The sequence below is a fragment of the Sus scrofa genome, chromosome 3 (genome assembly GCF_054392235.1).
Source record: "Sus scrofa isolate SSC_HxYL_T2T_F1_AM1 chromosome 3, Sscrofa_HxYL_maternal_Yorkshire_Landrace_v2.0, whole genome shotgun sequence".
In the NCBI taxonomy this organism is placed as follows: Eukaryota; Metazoa; Chordata; class Mammalia; order Artiodactyla; family Suidae; genus Sus; species Sus scrofa.
The window spans coordinates 108,882,543-108,897,927 of record NC_139385.1 but is presented as its reverse complement, the minus strand read 5'-3'; the positions used below and the strand labels follow the sequence as shown (position 1 = coordinate 108,897,927).

Genomic DNA, 15,385 nt, shown 5'->3' with positions numbered 1-15,385 from the left:
GGAGCTCGCGGACGGATAGGCTTTAAGCTGGGCCCTACGCTTCGATCAAGATACCGGGACGCTCGGGCCGCGATGCCCAGGTATCCCTGCAACCCTGCTTGCTGCTGGCTTATGCTCCCCTCGAGAGCCTTCCCTCTTTCCCAGCCCTGCCAGAAAGGGGTGGGGTGGTGGGGACTGGGGGGAAGAGGCCCCCGCAGGTATATTTGGTTAAAGATCCACGCGGGACCTGCTGGTGGAAGAAAATTTGGGGTCTCTCCTGCTTGCAGCGCTTGTTTAGATGGTCAAGGATACATAGGCATTATTCCTGAGCGTGTGGATTTTGCTGCAAGCCAAAATAAAAGTTCCCCAGGTGGAAAAGCTAAGAGATTTCGAAAGATCATTCTACTCCAGTCATTTACTTCTTAATGAGAGTTACTTGCGGGACAGGGAATGTTCTAGGGGCCGAGTTTCAGACGGTGAGCTAGACCACCAAGCCACTTCCAGGTGCAGATGTTTGCCACCACAATAAATGAGGGGAAACTTGTGAAAGTTACACTGTGAAAAGTGTCAGCTCAAATTTAAAGGGGCAGCAGGGGTGGGGCTGGGTTTTTAATCACCTAACAAGTCCTCTTCAGTTCTCTGATGTCAGTGTTAATTCCTTGTTCTCAAGTAGATACCTAAAACTTCTCTGAACAACTTAAAACGACATCAGGAAGAGAGGGGTCCTGGAGTCCATTACCGAGCAGGATAAGTCTGTTTTCCTTACATGTGGGCAGTGTGATCTCTGTAGAGTTTGTGAACCTTAAAAATTGTCAGCTTCCCATCACCGTATAATTGGTTCTAGCACCTACCAGGTTTTAGCACCTACCACCTCCTTCTCTTTTCCCCCCGCCCCGCTGGTAACTTGGAAAGAAGATAATCACATCATGAAGAAACGGTGTGTAACTAAAGAGCCAACAGGCCCGGATTGAGTTCCTAGGGGCTCACTTGCGACATAAATGTGTGAATTTTAGTGCTTATTTCGATCTTTTCTCTGCCCCCTTTTCATTCCTAAAATAGTAATTATAAGTACTCTATTATTTTAGGTAATTGTATATAGACCAGGCCCTAACCTAAATGAATTATCACGTTTTAACAATCGTGGCAATCCTATAAAGTTGGTATTTTTTTAAATCAGCATTTTAGAGCCTGGGGTCTAGCACAGACGCTTGCATATATTAGGTGCTCAATAAATATGTGTTGAATTAATAAAGGAATGAAGGCTCCAGGGAGGTTAGGTAATGTGCCCAAGTTGGCATACTTGATAGATGTAGAAAGTAGCAAATTCAAGCTTATAACATCAAATCTTACTCATGTTTTTTTTAGTTCAATACTCCGTAATTCATTTAGGCTTTACTTTAAAAAAAAAAAAGTGGTATCTTATTCGTGTAAAATTCATGTGTAGAGAGATGAATGATAGGATGATTTTTAAAAGTGATTTTAGGTGACTTCCCTTTTTTATATTTTTAAAAAGGAATCTTGAGCCAAAAAATACAATGAAAAAAACAAAAACATATTTCAGGGAGCAAAGATTATGTGGTACACTGCTTTTACACATGCCTTGTTTTCTTAGATATTGGTGGTTTGGAAGTTGTACGTTTCCAGAAAGCATTGTATATCCATGTGTTTGAGAAGCTAACACATACAGCAACCAGCCTTGCCCAGGAGCCCCCAAATAAGACAACCTCAAATCCTGGTGATAAAGGCTGTTAATCATTTTCTGTCTCGATGGTCTAGTGCAAAGATCCTCAGAGGTTTTACCGACTTATTTTCCCCCACAAATAATGACTTATAAATTTGACTGAAATAAAATTTCTCTGGGCTTGAAATAAATTCGTGGAAGAATTCTTTTGAAATCCTCTGAATTTTGGTTTGCTGCCTCTCATACAGTGAAACTCTCTGGGAAATCGCAAAAGCTGAAGTGGAAAAACGGGGAAGTAATGGAAGTGAAGGTGATGGAGTTGAAATTGGAGAAAAGTCTGTGTTCTTCATTGGCAGTAAGAACGGGGTAATATGCATTTTTTTCCTACCTTTTTAAAGTATGGTGATGATTTAACAAGGGTAAAATTGATTTTAATACTTTGATAAAAATTTAAGTACTTCAGGCATTCTCATTGCAGCTCAGTGGATTAAGGACCTGACAATGTCTCTGTGAGGATTTGGGTTTGATCCCTGGCCTCCCTCCGTGAATTAAGTATCTGACCTTGCCATTAACTGCAGTGTATATCACAGATGCAGCTCGGATCCCGTGTTGCCATGGTTTCAGCTGCAGCTGGGATTCAACCCCTGGCTTGGGAACGTCCATATGCCGCAGGTGTGGCTGTAAAAAAGGAAAAAACAAATTTAGGTACTTCAGCTCTTTAACCAGATGACCAGTCTCCGGCCTGCTGGTTATGTTGATCTGGTTGGGCCCTGCTTGTGGGTGGTGGGGACTAACATCCAGCCTTCTTGTCAAGTGGTGTGCCCTGACCTGAGCCACAGCAGCCAGAAGAAGGGCTACTCACTTCTGATTGGACAGCCCAGAAGAGTCATCTTTTCCCAAGTTGCCCAAAGGCACCATAAATACTTCTCATGGTCATATCAGGTAGTTTGTATAAACTGAAACAAGCATATAGATAATAAAAACATGAAACATGTAGAGTATAATACATTTAACGTTCACTTGTCTTAAACTAGCATTCCAGGAACTGAAGGAATCTTTGACAGTCTAGTTTTCTACAATAGGGAGTCTTACCCTGGAGTGCATAGAGCTACTTGTTGGGGTCCATGAACTTGCTAGAAATGTATGCACAATTGCGTGTGGTTGTCCACTGGTGTTGGTTGTTTTGTTTTTTGAATGGGAAATTAGATTCCCCCAGGGATCTAGCACCTCCTGAAGAGGTTGAGAGCCACTGCAAACAGTGGCTGGATGGTCTAGGGTTGACTATTTCCAACAATGAGGTGTCGTCTTTCACAAGGCAGCCTGCTTCTGTTTTTTGTTTTTTGTGGGTTTTTTTGGTCTTTTTGCCTTTTCTAGGGCCACCCCTGTGGCATATGGAGGTTCCCAGGCTAGGGGTCTAATCGGAGCTGTAGACTCCGGCCCACGCCAGAGCCACAGCAATGCGGGATCCGAGCTGTGTCTGTGACTCACACCGCAGCTCACAGCAATGCCGGATCCTTTACTGGCTGTGTGAGGCCAGGGATCGAACCTGCATCCTCATGGATACTAGTCAGGTTCTTAACGCACTGAGCCACAACAGAAACTCCACCATTTTCATCTCTTTTACTGTTTCTTCTGTCATTTACTTCTGTTTCTGAATAGTGTGCTTATGTGTTATTTCCAGACTTTCAATGTTAGACACTATCTGTTGAATTTCTGATAATAGTAGAAGAGTATTTACTTTGCTGTGACTCTCAAACATCCACTTCCAGCAACATTGTTGCTGTTATCATTTGGGGCTAGATCACTATTCAGTGTTAATTTAAGTATCTAAATTGTTTTTGCTGCTACATCAAGTGCAGAATTGTGATTATTGCCTTTCTCAAATAGCTTTTTCCTGAAGTTTAAAACTTCTTTGTTTTTTATTTGCTTAGTTTTTACATATGTACCTTAGTTTTTATATGCATTAATTTTCTATTGCTATGTAGCAAATTACCCCCAAACTTATATCAGCTTTTAAAACAACAAACATTATCTCATCCAGTTTCTAAGGGTCTGGAGCCTGAGAGCACCCTAGTGAGGGTGGTTCTGGCTTAAGAATTTTCAAGAAGTTGTAGTCAAGATGTCATCTGGGACTAAAGTAATCTCTTGGGTCGGCTGAACTGGAGAATCAAATTTCCAAGCTCCTTGGCATGGTTTTTGGCAGGAAGCATCAGTTCCTTGCTGACTGCTGGCCAGAAGCTTTAGTTCTTCATCTCCATAGGGATTGCTTACAGCATGGCAGCTTGCTTCCTCCAGAGTGAGAGATCAAAAGTGAAAGGGTACCGAAGACAGAGGCTGCAGTCTTCTGTCACCTAATTTCGGAAGAGACGTGCCATCACTTCTCATATGCTATTGGTCCAAAAGACCAACTCTGGTATCGTGTGTGAGGGTCTGCACGTGAGTGTGAATACCAGGAGGTGGGGATCATTTGGGACCACCCTGGAAGCTGGCTCTCCAAGTACCTCTTGCAAATTCTTTCCACAATCCCCAGCAGATGGCCTGTTGGATCGAATCATCTGAAAGTTCCCCTCTCCAGCCAGAGTCTTCCCATCTTTGAACCTTTGGTGCCAGTCTGTACTGGTTATTCCTGGGGGGGAGCTGCATAGACACCATCTCCTCCAAACATCTTGGAGACCCCCTTTGCCTCTCTCTTGTGTTGGAGCTTCAGTTTCCTGGAGCCTTGTCTTCTGTTTTCTTGCTTTACTGACTTATCTTTGTGGAGCACATTCCTTTGTAGTTTTCTGGGAATGTATCCATGGAAAACCTTGCATCTCTAAAATGCCTTTATTTTACCCCTACTCTGGATTGAAAGTTTAAGTATAGAATTCCAGGTTGTAATTGGTCACTTAAGCCATGTGAATCTGATTATTTTCCCCTGGGAGTGACAGAAAACTCAATTCAAACTAAGACACTGTCTTGAGTATTGATATCCGCTACAGTGTTGAAGTTTACCTGTATTCCTCCTGTGATGTGTATCATGAGATCTTCTATGTATAATTCATTTCAGGTGGTCAGGCCACAAGATTGCATATGTTCTCATTTATTTTCACTTGGATTTCTTTATGCTGACACCATCTGCATGTGTGTAAGTTTCCATACAAATAACACAAGGTGTGCAGCCTTTTTACTCCTCTTCTGTCTCTCTCTTTCTTTACATTGAAATTTCACACTTTGCTCATGCCACAGGTTTTGGTAGTATATGTGAAGTCATTTTCTCTGTGATAATACTAATTTTACTTGTACAGTTTTGCATCTGGGGCTATAGATTATGCTAGGGCCTTGTCCCAGCTGTTTTTTTTTTTTTTTTTTTTTTTTTTCCTGTGAATTACATGGACCCACTTCCATTATTTTATTTTTATTTTTTAATTTATTGAATTTTTTTAGGTTTTCATTTTTTCCATTATAGTTGATTTACATTGTTCTGTCAATTTCTGCTATACAGGAGTTCACTTCATGGCTCAGCAGTTAACAATCTCGACTAGGAACCATGAGATTGTGGGTTCGATCCCTGGCCTGACTCAGTGGGTTAAGGATCCAATGTTGCCATGAGCTGTGGTATAGGTCACAAACATGGCTCGGATCTGGCGTGGCTGTGGCTGTGGCGTAGGCCAGCACCTGTAGCTCCAATTCGACCCCTAGCCGGGGAACCTCTATATGCAGAGGGTGAGGCCCTAAAAAAACAAATAAAAAAAAAGATTTTCTGCTGTACAGCACAGTGACCCAGTCACACATATTTCTCACATTATCACATTCTTTTTTTTTTTTTTTTTTTTTGGTCTTTTGTCTTTTTAGGGCTGCACCTGAAGCAGCATATGGAGGTTCCCAGGCTAGGGGTTGAATCAGAGCTGTGGCCACCGGCCTACACCACAGCCACAGCAACACAGGATCTGAGCCACGTCTGCGACCTACACCACAGCTCACAGCAACGCTAGATCCTTAACCCACTGAGCAAAGCCAGGGTTCAGACCTGCAACCTCATGGTTCCTAGTTGGATTCATTTCCGCTGCTCCAAGATGGGAACTCCACATTATCACATTCTCTTTCTCATGTTATCCTCCATCGTGTTCCATCACAAGTGACTAGATATAGTTAATTTACAATGTGGTGTTACTTTCTGTTCTACAGGAGAGATTCAGATTTTATAAATATACATATAAATTCTTAAATATATTTTCTTTTTCACTATGATTTATAACAGGATATTGAATATAGTTCCCTGTGCTTGCAAAGTAGGACCTTGTTCATACATCTGTGTCATACTCTGCATCTGCTATTCCCAGATTTCCGGTCTACCTTTACCCCTCCAACTGCTCCCAACAACCGCAAGTCGGTTTCCTATGTCTATGAGTATGTCTGTTTTGTAGATACGTTCATATTTTAGATTCCACATATAGGAAATATCACATGGTATTTGTCTTTCTCTTTCTGACTTTTCACTTAGTATAATAATTCTAGATGTATCCATGTTGCTGCAGATGGCATTGTTTCATTCTTTTTATAGCTGAGTAGTAGTCCATTTTGTGTGTGTGTGTGTGTGTGTACTTCTATCCATACTTTTTCTCTATCCATTCGTCTGTTGATGGACATTTAGGTTTCTATTTCTTGGCTATTGTAAATAGTTCTGCTGTGAATATAGGGGTACAGGTATCTTTTTGAATTATAGTTTTGTCTGGATATTTGCCCAGGAGTGGGATTACTGAGTTGTATGGCAAATCTGTTTTTAAGTTTTTATTGATGTATAGTTGATTTGTAATGTGTTAATTTCTGATGTACAGCAAAATGATTCAGTTATACATATATATATAATACACTCTTTTTTATATTCCTTTCCATTATGGTTATCATAGAACACTGAATATAATTCTCTGTGCTATACAGTAGGATCTTGTTTTATCCCTTCCACGTATAGTAGCTTCCATCTGCTAACCCCAGCTTCCTACTCCACCCCTCCGCTAACCTCCTCCCCCTTGGCAACCAAAAGTCTATTCTTCCTGTCCATGAGTCTGTTTCTATTTCATAAATAGGTTCAGTTGTGGTTTTTTTTTTTTTTTTGGATTTTTTTTGTTTGTTTGTTTTTGTGTGTGGAGAGGGCCTTGTCTGCAGCATGTGGAGGTTCCTGGGCCAGGGATCGAATCCGCACCACAGCAGCAGCCCAAGCTGCTGCAGTGACAACACCGGATTCTTAATCTGCTGTGCCACAGAAAATCTCCATTTGTGTCATATTTTAGATTCCACATATAGGTGATATCAGATGGTATTTGTCTTTCTCTTTATGACTTCACTTGGTATGATGATCTCTGGTTGCATCCATGTTGCTGCAAATGGCATTATTTCATTCTTTTTATGGCTGAGTAGTATTCCATTGTATATATGTACCATAGTTTCTGTATCCATTCATCTGTCGATGAACATTTAGTTTGTTTCCATGTCTTGGCTATTGTAAATAGTGCTGCAGTGAACATAGGGAGTGCATATATCTTTTTGAATTATAATTTTGTCTGGATATATGCTCATAAGTGGGATTGCTGGATCATATAGTAACTCTTTCCTTAGTTTTCTGAGGAACCTCCATACTATTTTCATAGTGGCTGTACCAACAGTGGAGGAGAGTTCCCTTTTCTCCACATCCTCTCCAGCATTTATTATTTATAGATTTTTTTAATCACAGCCGTTCTGACCAGTATGAGGTGTTAACTCATTGTAGTTTTGATTTGATTTTCTCTAGTAATTAGTGATCTTGAGTATTTTTTCCTGTGCCTATTGGCCATTTGTATTTCTCCTTCGAAGAAATGTCTATTTAGGTCTTCTGCCCATTATTCAATTGGGTTGTTTGGCTTTTGTTGTTGTTGTTGAGTTGTATGAGCTGTTGGTATATTTTGGAAATTAAGCCCTTGTTGATCACAGCATTTGTAAATATTTTCTCCCATTCCATAGGTTGTATTTTCATTTTGTTTATGGTTTTCTTTGCTGTACAAAAGCTTGTAAGTTTGATTAGGTCCCATTTGTTTATTTTTGTTTTTTATTTCTATTGCTTTGAAGACTGAAGAAAACATTGGTACAATTTATGTCAAAGAATCTTTTGCCTATGATCTCTTTTTTTTTTTTTTTGTCTTTTTTGCTATTTCTTGGGCCGCTCCCCACAGCATATGGAGGTTCCCAGGCTAGGGGTCTAATCGGAGCTGTAGCCCCAGGCCTGCACCAGAGCCACAGCAACAAGGGATCCAAGCCGCGTCTGCAACCTACACCACAGCTCATGGCAACGCCGGATTGTTAACCCACTGAGCAAGGGCAGGGACTGAACCCGCAACCTCATGTTTCCTAGTCGGATTCGTTAACCACTGCACCACGACAGGAACTCCGATCTCTTTTAGAGTTTTATGGTGTGATGTATTATGTTTAAATCTTTAAGCCATTTGAGTTTATTTTTGCATATGGTGAGAGGGTGTGTTCTGACTTCATTGATTTATATGTGGCTGTCCAACTTTTCCAACAACACTTGCTGAAGTCTTTTTCTCATTATATATTCTTGCCTCCTTTGTTGAAGATTAATTGGCCATAGATCTGTGGATTTATATTTCTAGGCTCTCTATTCTGTTCTGTTGTCCATATCTGTTTATGTGCCAGTACCACACTATTTTGATTACCATAGCTTTGTAGTGTTGTCTGAAGTCAGAGTCGTGTCTCCTGCTTTGTTCTTTTTCTTCTGGATTGTTTTGGCAATTCCAGGTCTCTTATGGTTCCATATAAACTTTAGGATTATTTGTTCCTTTTTTTTTTTTCATTTTTGCCCACCCTGCCCCATGTGGTTTGGAGCTCCTGGGTCAGGGATCCAGATCTGAGCCACAGTTTTGACCTAAGCCATAGCTGCAGCAACGCTAGAACCTTAACCCACCATGCTGGGCTGGGGATTGAACACACATCCCAGGGCTCCCAAGATGCTGCCAATCCCATTGAGCCACAGCTGGAGCTCCAGGATTATTTGTTCTAGTTCTGTGAAAAGTGTCATGGGTAATTTGATAGGGATCATATTAAATCTGTAGATTGATTGGGATAGTATGCCTTTCTTTTTTTTTTTGGCCATGCCTAAGGCATGCAGAGGTTCCCAGGCCAGGAAATGAACCTGAGCCATAGCAGTGACAAAGCTAAATCCTTAACTACTGGACCTGGAACTTCCAGTTTTAACAATATTAATTCTTCCAATCCAAGAGCATGGACTGTCTTTCCATTTATTTAAATTATCTTGTTTCCTTTATTCATGTTTTATAGCTCTCAGCATATAAATCTTTCACCTCCTTGTTCAGGTTTATTCCTACATATTTTATTTTGGGGTGTGCAATTTTAAAGGGTGTTGGTTTTTTATTTTTATTTTTTTCTTTGTCTTTTTAGGGCTGCACCTGCAGCATATGGAGGTTCCCAGGCTGTGGGGTTGAATTGGAGCTGCAACTGCCAGCCTGCACCATAGCCACAGCAACACCAGGTCTGAGCCACATCTGCAACCTACACCACAGCTCACGGCAACACCAGATCCTTAGCCACTGAGAGAGGCCAGGGATTGAACCTGCATTCTCATGAATACTATTCAGATTCATTTCCACTGAGCCACGCTGGAACTCCCTGGTATTGTTTTTTACAATCCCTTTCTGATATTTCATTGTTTGTGTAAAGAAATGCAACCATAGAGTTCCCATTGTGTCTTAGCAGGTTAAGACCCCAACATAGTGTCTGTGAGGACTCGAGTTTGCTCCCTGGCATAAGCTGTGGTGTAGGTTGCAGATGCGGCTTGGATCTGGCATTGCCATGGCTGGGGCATAGGCCTGCAGCTGAGGCTCTGAGTTGACCCCTGGCCCAGGAATTTCCATATGTTGCAGGTGTGGCCCTAAAAAGAAAAGGAAAAAAAAATGCAACTGTATGTTAATCTTGTATCCAACTACTTTGCTCAATTCTTTTATCAGTTCTAGTAACTTGTGTGTGGAGTCTATGTATAGTATTGTGTCATCTGGATAAAATGTCAGTTTTACCTTTTATTTCTTTTTCTTGTCTGGTTGCTGTGGCTAGGATTTCCAATGCTATGTTGAATAAAAGAGGTGAGAGTCGGTATCCTTTCCTTGTTCCAAATTTTGGCAGGAAGGCTTTCACCTTTTCTCTGTCAAGTATTATAATTGGCTGTGGGTTTGTCATAGATAGCTTTTATTATGTTGAGATGTGTTTCCTCATACCCACTTTAGTAAGAGTTTTTATGATGAATGGATGTTGAATTTTGTCAAATGCTTTTTTTGCATCTCTTGACATGATCATCTGTTTTTTTGTCTTTTTTTGTTGTTGTTTACGTGATATATCATTGATTTGCATATGCTGAACCAAATTTGAGAACTTGGGATGAATCCCACTGGGTCATGGTATATCTTTTTTATGTGCTGTTGGACTCAGTTTGCTAATATTTTGTTGAGAATTTTTGCATCTATATTCAAAGATATTGACCTGTAATTTTCTTTTTTTTTTGGTGGTCTTTGTCTGGTTTGGTATCAGGGTGATCGTGGCTTCATAGAATATCTTTGGGATATCATTGCTTTTACCATAGGTTTTTTTTCCTTTTAGATTTGTATAGTGGCTTATTTAAATGATTACTTTCCAGTTGTGATTTCCTCCATCCTATATCTTCTCACTTCTTTCCCATTTAGAGGAGACCTTTCAATATGTCTTTTAGAGTGAGTTTAATATTGCAGTATTCTTATAGTTTTTGTTTGAGAAATTCTTTATTTCTCCTTCTATTTTAAAAGATAATCTTGCTGGGAGAGCATTCTAGGTTGTCAATTTTTCCCTTTGAGAATTTTGAATACATCTTGCCACTCTCTTCTGGCCTATAGCATTTCTGTAGAGAAATCAGCTGATAGGCTTATGAGATTCCCTTATAATTAACTGTTTTTCTGTTGCTGTCTTTGCAATCATCTCCTTTAACTTTTGTCATTTTTTATTATAATATGTGTTGGTGTGGGCCTATTTGGGTTCAACTTGTTTGGGGTCTGTATCTGTGCTTCCTGTATCTGGATATCTCTTTCCTTCTTTAGATTTGGAAAGTTTTCAGCCATAATTTCTTCAAATATATTTTCAGTCCCTTTTTCTTTTTCCTCTTTCTGAAATCCCTATTGTGTGTAGATTAGCATGCTCTATATTATCCAATAGGTTTATAGTATTGCTTTCATTTTTAAAAAAAATTTGTTTTTATTTCTAATGCCCTGTTGTGTGATTTCCATTATTCTATCTTCCAAGTCACTTATTTGTTCCTCTGCATTATTCATTCTGGTGTTCAGTGCCTTTAACTCAGCTTTTGTCTCTGCAAATGAATTTTCTAATTTTTCTTGACTCCTCCTCATGGTTTCTATTTCTTTTTTAAAGTAATCCATGTTACTGTTGATACCTGTTTTTAATTCCTTCAGTATTTTCATTACCTACTCTTTTAATTCAGTGATCATTAGACTGCAGAAGTCTGTTTCATTGTTTGCTTCTTCAGGGGAATTCTCCTGTTCTTTTAACTGGGAATGGTTCCTGTTCTTCATTTTGCTTATATTTTTCTTATTTTATGAGTTTAAGAAAAACAATTATCTGCTATAGTCTTGAAGAGCCATTTATATGTAGGTGCGTACCTGGGTAGCTTTGAGGGCTTACTCTTTTTGGTGTGATGGCTGCTTTTGGTTTGGATGCTTGCTGCCTCTTTCCTCAGTGTGTACAGGTCACTATCCCCTTGATAGGGGGTGTGCAAGTGAATGGCCTATGTGTGCTTTCAGGGAGGTGGGGGCAGTGGGTAGTACCTATAGACAGAGCCTGGTCATCAAGCCCCCAGCAGTAGAGAAGATCCATGGGAAAGTGGGGGCAGCAGTCTGCTTCTGGTTGTAGGACCCTGGGTAATGGCAGTGACCCTCCAGGATGTGGGGGCAACACCCAGAGCCTTTGGCAATGGCAGCAGCAGCATGGGACGTGTCCCTTCCCAGGTGGGTGAGGGCAACAGGTGGCACCCAGTTGCATGGCCCTCCACATTGATGACCCCTGAGGTGACTGGGGCTTCAGTCTATACCCACCCACAGAATATTCAGTGGTGGCAGGCTGCACCCATTTCAGGAGTCCGGATTAATGTGGCAGTTTGCCCCTGCCCCCATAGCCCATGCAAGAGGCACCCAGCTGCCCAAGAGCCTGTGTGTGAGCAGAGAAAGAAGTATCTGTGGTGATTCCACTCCCCCTTCATTTCCCTCCAAAATAATGCCTTGCTTCTCCTGTGGGCCAGGCCTCTTCCTGCACTCCCTTGGCTGTGGTACATTCCTCCCCAGCCTGTGGTGCACCCCTCCGTAGCCTCCTTGGGCAGTTCCCACACAGCCAATTCTAGTGCTCTTTCTGGAACTGCCTAAGTAGCCTGAAGAGTCTCAGCACCCAGCCCCTACCCAAGTGTCTAGGGTGTGGTGTCCTGGGCTGTGGTACCAATAGTCTGTGTGGCTCTCTCTCTGCTTTTCCTTCTTCTGACCAGCCACTGTTCTTTTCTCTGAGGCTTTGAAGCTCCATCTCTGTCCTGCCTGATCTCCATGTCAGTTAGGTTGCCTCCCAGGGTATAGATTCCTTTCCTCTTTCACACTCCCTCTCAGGAGTGTTGTTTCCATCCTCATTCCTTTTTTTCTCTTCTCTCTCTCTCTTGCTTGCTCGCTCTCCCCCCCCCCCTTTTGTTGTATCCAGTTATATGGAGGGTTTCTTGCCCTTTTTGAAGGTCTGAGGTCTTTTGCCAGCTTTCAGTAGATGTTCTGTGGAAATTGTTCTACATGTAGTTTTGCGTTTTTTTTTTTAACGTGTTTGTGGGATAAGCAGAGTGCCATGTTTTTCTCCTCCATCATCTTGCTTCTACCCTGCTTTTGATTTTTGCTTACCCAGAGGTCCCATTGTGGCGCAGCAGAAACGAATCCAACTGCTATTCATGAGGATGTGGGTTCAACCACTGCCCTTGCTCAGTGTTGCCATGAGCTGTTGTGTAGGTTGCAGACATGGCTCGGATCCTGCATTGCTATGACTGTGGCGTAGGCCAGCAGATGTGGCTCTGATTTGATCCCTGGCTTGGGAACTTCCATATGCTGTGGTTGTGGTCCTCCAAAAAGAAAAAAAAAAGAGAATCTTAAATTATAACTAATTGCCTTAGACTGGTAGTCATATAGGCTCAAACATGTTCTTGGGGGAAAAAAATCTACATTTTCCTACTCCTTTCCCACATTTTATGATTTTAATGTCCTCTTTTACATCTTCATGTTCATCCTTTTGCTGTTCATTGTGGTTATCATCACTTTCACAAAAATTTTTTGATTTATTATGTTTTTAGTCTGTGTACTGGCTTATTTAAGTGGTTTACTTTGCAGTTGTGATTTTCTCTTTCCTATAGACTCTTACTTCTTTTCTATTTAAAGTCCTTTCAGTGTTTCCTTTAGGATAGGTTAAATATTGCTGTATTCTTTTAGTTTTTGCTTGTCTGGGAAATCCTTTATCTCTCCTTCTATTCCAAATCATAATCTTGCTAAGTAGAATATCCTAGGTTGTAGATTTTTCTCTTTCAGAACTTTGAACATATCTTGGCACTCTCTTATTGGCCTGCATGTTTCTGTAGAGAAGTCAGCTGATAGAACTATGCGGGTTCCCCAGTCATTAATTCTTTTTTTCTCTTGCTGCCCTAGAATCCTCTCTTAGACTTTTGCCATTTTTATTTTAATATGTCTTGGGTGCAAGTCTGATTGGGTTTATCTTGTTTGAGACCTTCTTTGCTTCCTATACCTGGATATCTGTTTTCTTCTATAGGTCTGGGAAGTTTTTAGCAATAATTTCTTCAAACATATTTTTGATCCCCTTTTCTCTTTCTTCCCCCTCTGGGATCCCTATTATGCATAGATTGCCACACTCTATATTATCCCATCGGTCTCTTATATTGCTTTATTTTATTTTCTTTAATTTGGCTTTCTGTCTGCTGTTCTTATTGGGTAATTTCCATTCTATCTTCCAGGTCACTTATTTATTCCTCTACATTATTCATTCTGTTATTTGTTGGCTTTAGCTTGGCTTTTGTCTTCTCAAATGAGTTTTCTAATTTTTCTTGGTTCTTGTTTATAGGTTCTAGTTCCTTTTTACAGTATTTGGCATTTTTGTCAATAGCCTTTCTTTCCTTTTTTTTTTTTTTTTTTTTTTTTTTTTTTTTTGTCTTTTCTAGGGCCAAATCCATGGCATGTGGAGGTTCCCAGGCTAGGGGTCTAATCAGAGCTGTAGCCGCTGGCCTATGCCACAGCCACAGCAACGCAGGATCCGAGCCACACCTGAAACCTACACCACAGCTCATGGCAACACCGGATGCTTAACCCACTGAGCAAGGCCAGGGATCGAACCCTCAACCTCATGGTTCCTAGTTGGATTTGTTAACCACTGAGCCACAACAGGAACTCCTGTCAATAGCCTTTCTTAGGTCCTGCAGTATTTTCATTATCTTGTTTTTGACCTGAAGACATCAGTTTTATTGTTCTTTTAGGGAATTCTCTTGGTCTTTTAATGGGGAGTGGTTCTTCTGCCTCATTTTATTTATATTTCTCTTATTCTGCGAATTTAAGAGAAACAGTTGTTTACTGTGGTCTTAGAGGGCTGTTTACATGTAAGAGCATCCCTGTGTAGCTTGTGTAAGTTAAATATTTTTGGCGCAAGGCCTCTTTTTAGTATGGAGAATTCTTTTCTTAGTGTGTACAGGCCATTATCCCCTTGATAGTGGGTGTGCAGATGTGGCTATGGCAGCTGGTACCTGGTCCTGGGGTTATTGGTGATGGTGATGGTTCCTCATACACACCCTTAGAGCACGCAATGGGAGTGGAGGCGGCTCACAATCACTGTTTATATCTGCAAGGGAGGCAGAGGTGGCTTGCAACTGCTTCTGAAGCCTGGGAGGGTGGAGGCGATGGTTTTTACAATTTTTCTTAATGTCACCTACTGACATCTTAATTTATCTGGACCTTTCTCATTTTCTGTGTTCCTGTTTAATTGTCAGGTCTCTAGGCATTGTCTTCTGATCCTCTTATGTTTCCTCTCTTAGCAGAGAATAATTCTAGTATTCTGAGAGTGTGGTCCAGAAAACTTGTCATTGACTAGTCCTTCACTTCCCAGAGCTTACTTTCTCACTCCAAACCTGAACCTCTGGGTGGTAGAAAAGTGGGAAAAAAGCTACCTAGACCTAGACCTCTGAGCTGTTCCTTTTCTAACTTTCCACACTTTAGGATCTGGTTGTCAGAAAATGCTTTCCAGAGTTCCTTAGTAGATAGCATATACTAGGCACATACCTTGTTAATCATGGTCCCCTTTTCTTGTTTTTCTTTCTTTTTTGGGGGGGTGGGGGGGCTGCTGCTCCATGGCATGTGGAGATTCCCAGGCTAGGGGTCTAATCGGAGCTACAGCTGCCAGCCTACACCACAGCCCACAGCAACTCAGGATCCAAGCCATGTCTGCGAGCTACGCCACAGCTCACGGCAATGCCAGATCCTTAACCCACTGAGCAAGGCCAGGGATCAAACCCACAACCTCATGGTTCCTAGTCGGATTCGTTTCCGCTATGCCATGACGAGAACTCCACGGTCTTCTTCTCTGGTGGGCCTGAAGATGACATCTGATCCGTAGCATTCCAGGAAAGTGTTGGCA

The 15,385-nt window shown here is 41.3% G+C and overlaps 1 protein-coding gene across 10 annotated transcripts in view; it reads left to right on the top strand.

Annotated features, from left to right (window-relative positions):
* The window catches only part of DYNC2LI1 (dynein cytoplasmic 2 light intermediate chain 1), a 47,233-nt gene continuing 31,848 nt past the window's right edge, over nt 1–15,385 (top strand). For 7 of the 10 annotated variants that reach the window (XR_014839383.1, XR_014839381.1, XR_014839382.1 and 4 more), the window contains exons 1-2: nt 1–80; nt 1,909–2,026. Coding sequence is in view for 4 of the 10 variants with exons in the window: in XM_021085661.2 (XP_020941320.1) it covers nt 73–80; nt 1,909–2,026 (126 nt within the window). In the remaining 6 variants the exon portion in view is untranslated. 10 annotated transcript variants of the gene reach the window in all.